A 10,428-nucleotide genomic window follows, 5' to 3' on the forward strand; every position below is an offset into this window, starting at 1 on the left:
ACATAGACACTTTAACTCTATGAAAACTTTTGAAATGTTGAGCCGATTAACATTTTAAAAATCAATGAAAACATCATCAACGGCTCCGTGTAAATGAAATGCCTCCTTCATGAACGAGCATAGTGAGAAAGTCTAGATGAACCTGTACAATACAAGCGTCAGTATTAAATTCAAAACTTAAACTCTGGTGGACTCAAGATACACTATTGCTTTTCTAGTCATGTTGCATTTTTGTGATGCTGTTTTCCATCGGTTTTCTTTTAATGTGTTTTCTGTTTTAGTTTTAAACATGTCTTTGTGTTTTTTCTACTTTTCCTTGTTTATTCTTTTGCAAGATGAATAGACAAGATGAAATAACGACCCAGTAACCCCAGCAAACTTCTTTTTTCAGCGACCCAAGCTAGCGAGCAGTAGCTGCTGCCCGCGAGAGTTGCACACGAGCGACAGCACCGTTCAGGTTTTTTCTCGTTTCTGGACGAAAACACGCCCTTATATAGGTCCGGAACATATACAGAATAATATTTTATGACTAATCACAAAGTAGCCCCTATACACGGTTACAACTTACAAGACCCAAGCGGATCCGTGTAAATGCTAATATACATGCATCGTAGAGGAAGAGGCAGTCTTATCGTGTGAAGTTACACAGGTTTCACTGATCCCTGTCACGATCACGGTAAATTGGCTGTGCCGTCCATTTGAAGTGCAGGTTCAGCCTTCCAGATTTAGCACCTTGCAGCGCATATGTATCTTGGAACTCACCTTCAAGTATCGCTCTGGTAAGTGTCAAGATGCATCTCCCTATGTAATCCTGCAATTTCAGTAGATAAGGAGTCAAGTCTGAGAAAACAGAACCATAGATCTGATACCCATCATATGGCATATATCACACAGAAAGCCGGATTAGGTAACATTGTTGCGGTGTTGCCCCTCCCCTCAAACAAGTTACGAGTAACCCAGTTATTTCTTTGCGCTTCATCCCCTCGTTGCTGGTAGCACAGATCATGCGCATCTAATACCCATCAACATGGCATTGAGGGTGGGTGTTCCCGTTTTTGCAAATGCACATGCTGTACCATGCTTTACGGAATTTTTTTCACATTTTTCAGGGATCCACAAAGACCATTTCTGAAAATTGCATCTATATCCCCAATGATCTGATGATTTGACGCACAAAAATCCTCACCTGCTGTGGCGAACACATTGCAAAACCACACAAACAGTTGTATGAATAAATTTAGGAGCCGCTCGTGTACAACCCCACCACCTGGCTCCGATCAAATGTGATAGCTTTCTTAAATATTTAAAATAAACATATTCCTTCATTTTATATCCACACATTTTTATCCAATGACCAGCATGAAAAACCCATCATACAATCAGCGTTATGACAACACATATATTCATATGCCCAGTCAAAAATTAAATGCATATATTAGTATATTACACAGACGAAACCTATCTGATATGGAAAGGCAGTAGTAACACAAGTTGGACAATCTCAAAGCCAAATAGAAACAATGTAAGGAGAAAATAAGTGTTCACGAGCTACACAAGATAACGACAGAAACACACCTTTCCAAATGTATCATGGTCCCATACTTCCACCATAAGCAAATCATGCAGGGCATCTTCTACTACAAAATCAAATGTCTGATTCCATATCGGATTCAATGTCTCAGTCACAACCTGCAAATACATTGAATCAGATGTGGAAAAAAATATATGAACAGCACTGCAGATGGAGATAGAGAGTACCCTTGTCTTCTTTTTGGTTTCCCCCTTCTTCAGGTACAGGACCACAAATGGGTCAGCCTTCCCCATCACATCCATTGCTGGTATGTCCTCTGCAGATATAACAGTTACTGAAAGGACTCCTCTCGTAATAACATTCTTCCTCTGGTTGACATCATATCCATTAGATTCCGTCTTGAGGACCTTTTCCAAAGAAGTTAACTGGATCTGACTAGCAAAAGGATTGGAAACTCCTTCTTGTTTATCAAAAGGGTAGTATAGGAGCTCTAGGTGGACCTGAAGAGTGAAAAAATCTTTAACCTCTCCACAAGAAACATAAAAGCATCACGTATCTAACATCCAACAGAGATATTTTCATCATGATATAGAGCAAATGATCCACTCTTTAGCACCACAGTTTAAGGGATTATGTCCCGGTATACGATACTCCCTCTGTTCACAAATATAGATGTTTTGGATATTTCAATATGGACTACATACGGGCTGAAATGAGTGAACAAACACACTAAAACGTGTATATATACCTCAGATTCAGAAAAAGTTGGAACATCTTATATTTGTGAACGGAGGGAGTACTTTGCTGCCAATGTTGATTGACTAAGAGAAGCAAAGCCAAGATGCGTGATGATTATTACTCTTTGATTGTTAACTCAGCAGATGAGAACAATGTCTGATGATTACTAGTAAATCAGTTACTTTATTAAAAGAATAAAGATGGTATTGCCGTGGAAATGAAACTCTGATTCCTCTACTCTAAGAATCACTGTATTCAGAAGGAAATTATGGATAAAATATCGCAATTATAAGGAAATAAAGTTGACAAAAATTAGAAGTGTATATCTGTACTCCTATATACTCCCTCCATCCCAAAATAAGTGTCTCAAGTTTAGTACAACTTTGTATTAGAGCTAGTACAAAGTTGAGACAATTATTTTGGGACAGAGGGAGTAGTATATACCAATAGAATATTAAATCAATCACATGTACATATAGATTTAAACAATATTTATACCGGCAAATACGCCGAAATAGAACATTTTTCTTAGATACAAATTGTGATAAATTGTTGACGTAAGTTTCTCTATATCCTTTTGGTGCTGCTCGCAATAGGAAAACTGCGAAATACTCCCTCCGTCCCAAAATTCTTGTCTTTGATTTGTTTAGATATGAATGTATCTAGTAATGTATTAGTATTTAGATACATCTATTTCTAGACAAATCTAATACAAGAATTTTGGGACGGAGGGAGTATGTATTTGTGGTGACTTGGTTCATTGGCAATCTCGATAACTTGCTAGACGAATCTAATGCACTCTGAATTTGAAGATTTGACTGAATTATAGTGTCCATGTCGCTGAATATCGGTGACATAATACATTTTCCTAAAATGATGATCTCAACACACACACATGCACATACCACACACTGTCATCACTACACGCACACATCCGCAAAGTGTATACTAAACGCTAACATTGTGAAGCTTGAAAATTTAAGTCACTACTACCACTTCATTGATAGGCATATCAATCTAGGTTTAACATCTTCCATGTCACCGACACGTATTGTTTTTTGACAAAAACGATGTATTTTTTCAATGGTAAGTAACGTACTCACGTGCGTATAAGTATAATGATTTACTTGTAATCATAAAAGAAGTAACGAACACTGACAGCCCAAGTATATCCTAAATAACATATGTATGGGCTTTATGAAGTCTTCACAGCTCAGTTCCACTCATAGCTAGAAGACTCTACAAAACACTGCATAAAGGCAAGGAAAAATATGACTTACGGACCAAGTTATGTAGAAGTAGTACAAGTATGTGGAGGGAGTCAAAATTGGATTTGACTTCTGTTAACTTCCTAGGAGAATTGAATCGAACCAAGGACATAAGAGAAGGGAGAGATAGCAGATTAGGCTGACAGTGCCACACTGTCTTCAGTTCAAGCAGTGTCGTCGTCAACACAAGAAGAACAAATTTACCAGGCAGCAGAGCCTGCTTGGAAAGCAGGCAGAGCAGGTGAGACAATGGATAAGGATGACCCGGCCCAGTGTTCCCAGTGTCGGCCATGATATGACCGGAGGCCATCTTCGCCGTCCAGCTAACTGGTGGGGAAGGGCAAAAAGTGGTTGCTTGGAGTAACGTTCAGAAGAAGGTGGGAACATGAGTTGATAGGACTTGGTTATATCAACACCTCACTTAAACCGCTTTCTTAATTTTTATCAAAATAAAAAATAAATGCACAGCATAAGTGGCAGGATACGTTCCTTACAATCTTACACTGAGAATCATAGTACTAATCAGCCACACATTCATAATGTAGAAGGAAAGTTGACAGGAAACCATTACAGCAATGTTATGGTTTCACCACATATTATAACTCCGTGTATGGAGTAGGTAAGTTATGCTGAAAAGTGTAACAACTGACCTGACCACGAGGTTTCTTATCACGCTGAATTTCCAGGTCTTTCACAAGTTCCAACCAAACATCCTTGACCTTTCCAGGCATGATATCCGATAAGTCTACACGAGCGCAGCCAATAATCTCTGACGGCTGGAGCCCTTCATCGTCGTAAATTTTCACAGTCAGGTGCTGGGTAGATGAGTCCTCGACCACAAATTCATAGTGTTCATTCCAGATGGGGTTCAAATCATTGTTCTGCAGCACAATATATGTAAGGATGTATCTTCTTTGATTTGACCAGATGAGCACAACTGACTTACTATTGTTTTGCTTTTCTTCGTTTTTGCACTCAGTGGGCGTATGTATAGCACAGCAAAAGGGTCAGACTTCCCAACAAGGTCCTTGTTCTTCAAATCCCTAGCTTCCACAAGTTTTACTTCTAATAATCCAACAGGTTTTAGCTCCAGATCACTGAAAATAGCAGGCTTATTATCACTACTATGGAGAGAGGCATGTAAGTTATACTCCCAAAAGTATCAAAGCAGTTAATTACCTATAATCTCCTGGCACAATGGGGACAATTATGCGATTAGGCCATGTCAGTGTGTCCTCGATGGTATCACGTATTGTTCCCTGAATTGTTTCCTGAACTGAGACGTGCAAAACAGTATGTATACCGTAGTTTAGTTGATAATGTACAGTTACCGAACCTCAATTGCATCAGAAATTCCAGGAATTGCTGTCATTTCGCCACCAACAACTTTGAGGGTAAAATCCACCTTGCTCTACAGTCAAATCAATGACATCATGCAACATGTGATTTTTTTTTCCCTCAAGGTCACAAGATTGGATAGAACAGATATACCTTCTCTCTCAAAGAAACGCAAACAGCTCCAAAGCATGGGAGCTCGGCTACCAGAGGCTTAAAGAGTAGCCGTAGTGTGCCTGTGAATCCAATATTTTTCACCTAGAGATGAAAGGGCTTAGAGAACGATAATTAGTACCCGATATAAGGTTATACCATGGTGCAAGAAAAACTAATAAGAAACCAAGGTTAATGTGTAGCATTACACAAAGTAAAGCTTCAGTGTTGAAACTTGTAAACTGAGACAGTGTTCTTTCTTTTCCCTTCCAAAAACTGAACCAATAGTACTACACACATGAACTTCTAACTGAAGGAAACTGAATCTTCAAACTGCAATTGATAGGACTAACTACAATTGGTGCTTGTTTTTTTTTTTCTTGAAAAACAATGAGGAGGTACTCCATAGTAAGATATGATCATGTTTGGTACCGCATGGTACTATAAAAAAATCTGTGTTAATTTCAAGTTGCAACATTAGTAAGTTACCTGTACAGGAAGTGAAATTCCCAGAGTTGTTTGAATGTCAAGTACTATGTTGGGATTACCATCCCACTGCATATCAAGCTCCATAGTAATACCAGCACTATCACTATCCAGAATTTGAACTCCTGAAAAGTTTTGCTAGAATGATCAACAAAAACTAAGGATGTTTATTTGTAGGAGAACATCAATCATTGTAACATAATTTCGTTAAGAGGCAGAAAATCATCGTAAACCTAAACTGGAGCATGAGATGTCTTCTTATTTGATTATATGAAATGATTTGAGATATGCAGGAGGTCTTTTTTCCAGATAAAGAAGTATCCAGGACGTACGATGCAATAACAAAACAGGGCAGTCTGGCCTGGGCATGTGTAAAAGCTGAGCACAGAGATTCGGTTCATGGTGCATGAAAAGATTTATTACTAAAACAGGAGTGCAAAACAAGATTATGATTCTCTTACCGGGTTTGTTTGGAGAAACAAAGCCATGCAACAATGCCAAAAGCCTTATGTACACAAGAGTGAACATGTTAAAGTTGTTTCACAGAGCTACAGAAATTATCAATCAAATCAACTCATCACACTTCCCAACTAAATGCCTGATCATAACTGGTGACACAATCACTCCACATATCTAACCCCGTCAGATCATCCCCTCTTTGTTTCAACTCCAGCTCCATCTTATCATTTTTTAACAAGATAATGCCACCACTCTACTTATTCCTACCTACTCCAACATTAATGGGGCAGCAATTCTCATAAAAGCACCCCCAGCATGATATGTACAAATTATGATGAGCTTGACACAGATATACTAAATGCAACCTCCTTTTTTTGGAATGAGGCAAAAGACTTGCCATTTTATTAATTAAGAAGAGAGTAAGAGTTGCCTGGTAAACTCGCAGAAAACCGGGCTAAATCCGTTACAACCCAACCCATATTAGAAAGCACATGGACGCCACCGGCCAACCTGGCCACCAACGTGAACACCAGAAAGCAACATCCTTCTTAAAGATGCCATCCTTATGACACAGTTGAGTTTTCCAACTGTCATCATCGATAGTATTTGTTATAATGCAAGCATTAGTTAAAATCACATGCGGCCTAAGTCGTCATCTACCCAGCAATTGGAAGCTCTACAGAACCTGTCATATCAGTTCAAAGACTTAAGTGCCTGTTAAAGAGAATCCGAGTCTAGGAGCATAGATTATAAAAATATAAGGAGCGAACAACTACCACCTGCAGCCTAACAAGAGCACAAGGGGTTAGGGGTGGGGTGGCATAGGAAGCCAAATGACATGTGTTGCTTCATCCTTCCATTGAGAATGTGAATTAAGTCTTGGCCGCTTTCTTAGTAGCAGTATTGTCCAAAAAAACTGAACCAAATGAACTACATATTTCACTTACGGCTACAGTATCAAAAGAACGTAGTCAAATCAAACAAAATGTTAGCAAAACAATAAATAAAATAATTTCTGGCTGGCAATTGATGTTCTCTTCCAGCCTTCTTGAAGTATATAGTGAACCGTTCTCTGTAACTGTGTAAGTCGTTTGACAACCTCCAGGCATACTTGACTCTCTTGTAAGTGTGGCACTCAAATTTACATGGTAAAAAGGGCACGCGTAAGAGAATTAATTATGTCTCTTAAAGAGAAAAAATCTACTATGCATGGGGATAAATAAGGTGATGGACTTTACTCCTTAATTTTTGTGCGCAAAAATAAAGGCTTATCTACGCAAACTATACCATAATATACCGGTATATTATACTGTCCAATACAAAAAAATGGCCATTTATCCATCAACAAACTATCAAGATTTTATAACGCTGTCCTACCTGTAAACTGAGGAGCGACAGTACCAAGTGTCAACTTCGAGAAATGGATGGAGGCCAAAATGAAGGACTTGTACTGCTCGAATACAGGCTCCACAGAAGATTTTATCAGTTCCGATGCAGCCTACAATAACCACACTTGCCATCCTAAGTAACTTCCAATATCCATAACTAATTTATTCAAAGACGGAGTAGAAAACTCAGTATCTGATATCAGAACTATAGTAGATACTTAAATGAAGCTGGAATAACACCTCATTGACAAATGGCCAGATTTTCACCAATTCTTGATTCAGCCATTTAAGCTGTAGAAGTTAAATAAAATAAGGTATCAGTACAACATTAGATAATGCCAAGGTCATTCAATCATTTAAGTTATAAAAAACAGAAAACTAAGGTATCAGCACAACATTGGGAAACACCAAGGTCAAAGCTTAATAGAAAGTTAAGAGAGAAAAAGGCTCAACTTCTGCTTTTGGGTGAAAGATACCCACGATGGATAGGACTCAGTAGGAATAAGTGTCTTCAGATCTTGAACAGTCAATTTTGAGAAAGATGAAACTGTAGCAGCCTGCAGACAGGTAAAATTGTGGTGAGAATTGACCAGTCCACAAACAAGTGCTGCTGTAGGAAGACATATTTTTTTCATCAAATAATAGTTGCTAGGTTCTCAAGATAGTTTTTTCACAGCTCACCAAAATTTATAAGTGGGAGTGAACTAAGAGTTGCACAGGATAGTCAGTAAACCAAAGCATTAATAATTACTTCAAAAAATAGGTTTTTTCACTTTTTGGAATGCTCATCTCAATGTAAGGATGTATTCAAAGTGCACAATTCAATACACAGTAGTAAGCGTCTTTGTGGACTATATATATTCATTTCCATCAATGGACCTGATTGTGCTATTGACAATCCCCAAGTCAAAACCAACACATATGTGTATTGCCTAATTGCTGCAATTGAACTATTAATTCATTACCAACCCCAATGTCTCAATTGCTGCAATTTGTCCGGACCACCATATTGGACTGACAGTCTGGACCCACGGAAAACTAACAGTCCCATTGAAACTCGGTGGTTTGCCCGCCTGGAATAATGGTGTGGCAGCCGTCGGCAACCAGGGAGCCTACCCCCGGCTATTCAAAGCCGGACGGCGATGCCCAAACCCTAGCCCCCATTTTCTCTCTTTCCGCATTCGTCCACACCCGTCTCCCCACCCGCGTCAGCATCCCCGTCAGAGCATGCCTTCCGTCGTCGCCATGGTGCGTGAGTGCCGTAACATGGTACGCATGGCTCTCAGCGGAATTGCACTCCCAGATCGCTACGAAGGTGTGTGCCGCCAAGGCCCGATACACGGCTTGCATTGCATTGCGGCCTAAGAGAACCCAAGCTCGAAGCCCAAGCCGAGGAGGCGGAGCACCTAGCGTCGAAGAAGCAATACCACCTCATGCAAGCCAAGATGAAGCACCTAGCGGCTAAGGTGTGACTTGAGGCCAAGCGCATGGACGCTGCCACCATGGGACCCTGTCCTCATGTTTAGTCTCGCGCACGACACCGCCCCAAGTTACCTCACGCTGCTGACGGCTGCTGGCCGATGCCCTGTGCCCCACCAGGCCACCACCTCCCCCGGCGTGCTGCCTGGCTCGTCGGATAGCGCTGCCAGCAACGGCTTCAACCCGTGAATCGGCCATCGCGTAGAATTTGTGCGGCTCGCGGCGGTGCACACAAAGGCTGACAGGTGCCCGGGAGCCGAGGCACGGAGAGAGCAGCAGTGCCGGGGCGGAGCTGTGCGTGCAGCCAGCGGCGCGAACCCAAGAGGCGGATTGGCCTCGGCATACACGCGAGCTCGCACCACAGCAGGGCAGGGGCGGAGCTGTACATTTGGCCAGCAGCGCATAGACACGGAGCTGCTGCCTGCTGCTAGCGTCACCTAGCCATAGAGCCAAGCAGTCTTACGGTCGGAGAGGTCGGCAAGGAACAGAGCCACCTCGCCGGAGGCCTCCATGCCGGCGTCCTCCTCCTGCTGCTAGACACGCGCCAACTGCTCGTCGAAATGCCCAACTGAGTTGGACTGAACGGTGGAGCACTTGACGACAGCCGTAAATACACCCAAACTGGGAAACAACAAGCGTGATTAGGATCAAAGCCTAGTAGCAATTATGGCCCCGTATAAATGAATCGCCCATGCCTCCGCAATTAACCCGCGTCGCCGAACATGTATAGCAATTGATTGATTTTCCAATCCACGGCGGTCCTAACCCAGCATTTCCTAATTTCGAGCGCCTGCACGGGCACGGATTGACGGACGAACCCAGCGGCCAACCGAATCGCATCGGATCACCGTAGACGGGATAATAAAATTGGAAGCGGGGAGGAGTGGGGAGGGGGGGCGTACCAGCTCGCGGCGCTGCTCGGCGCGGGAATTCTCGAGGCGCGCGAACGCCATGACGACGCCGACGCCGAGCACCAGGCCCAGCAAGGCGCCGAAGAGGAACGCCATGGCTCGCCGCCGTGGCGCGCGGTCGAGGTCGGGAGCTGCGCGTGCGGCGGGTTGGGTGGTGCTCGATGCGGAGGAGGCGCGTGCGCCGGACCGGAGGAGTGCGGGTGCGGGTGCGGGTGCGGCCCCCCTCCCCCTTTCCGCCTTGAATTATGTTTCCCTTTCTAGTGGACAACAACTGTTCGTTTCTGCTCTGGGATGTGCTTCGCGTAGGGTGTCGGTCACGGTGGGGGGCACGTGCCAAGCACGTAGATAGATTTGCGTTGCTGCGTTCCCTTTAATAATCTGGGTCTGGTTTTGGTTCCTTGCTTGGAGATGGTCAGATGGGGACGGAATGGAACGGATGATGCCTCCTCCTTGTGCTTCGTGTGGCTTCTATCGTTCCGCCGGAGGGACACGTGTTTCATGGAAGGGCCACGTGGTGAAGATCACGGGCAAGCTTCTGAGAGATTCCACCAAGTAGAGTACTAGTTTATATCGTTATTTACATGGAATAAATATTCCTTTCTAAGGTATCATATCTTCTCCAATGAAAATGTTATCCGGCCGCCTCTTCTGTGGTATCATATCTTATGAGAGATCCCATA

General features: G+C 42.5%; 1 protein-coding gene across 1 annotated transcript; it reads right to left on the minus strand.

The window, feature by feature from the left end:
- Positions 1–354: 354 nt before the first annotated feature.
- Positions 355–10,016, minus strand: LOC123401085 (synaptotagmin-5-like). The gene is made up of 13 exons (XM_045094803.1): positions 9,740–10,016; positions 7,811–7,915; positions 7,599–7,649; positions 7,348–7,468; positions 5,515–5,636; positions 5,029–5,130; positions 4,874–4,948; positions 4,717–4,796; positions 4,484–4,634; positions 4,188–4,418; positions 1,759–2,031; positions 1,576–1,689; positions 355–811 (listed from the first exon to the last, which is right to left on the minus strand). The coding sequence occupies exons 1-13, from the start codon at positions 9,842–9,844 to the stop codon at positions 653–655; spliced, it is 1,689 nt and encodes a 562-aa protein (XP_044950738.1). The 5' UTR covers positions 9,845–10,016; the 3' UTR covers positions 355–652.
- Between the last annotated feature and the right edge of the window lie 412 nt (positions 10,017–10,428).

Source organism: Hordeum vulgare, chromosome 6H, assembly GCF_904849725.1.
Source record: "Hordeum vulgare subsp. vulgare chromosome 6H, MorexV3_pseudomolecules_assembly, whole genome shotgun sequence".
In the NCBI taxonomy this organism is placed as follows: Eukaryota; Viridiplantae; Streptophyta; class Magnoliopsida; order Poales; family Poaceae; genus Hordeum; species Hordeum vulgare.

Excerpts from the sequence above, each read along its gene's own strand:
- LOC123401085 (XM_045094803.1), bottom strand. The coding sequence starts at position 9,844 with ATGGCGTTCCTCTTCGGCGCCTTGCTGGGCCTGGTGCTCGGCGTCGGC. Across the intron at positions 5,131-5,514 it reads GAATTTCACTTCCTGTACAG|GTGAAAAATATTGGATTCAC; the intron begins GTAACTTACTAA and ends TTTCATCTCTAG. Across the intron at positions 2,032-4,187 it reads ATAAGAAACCTCGTGGTCAG|GTCCACCTAGAGCTCCTATA; the intron begins GTCAGTTGTTAC and ends TTCACTCTTCAG.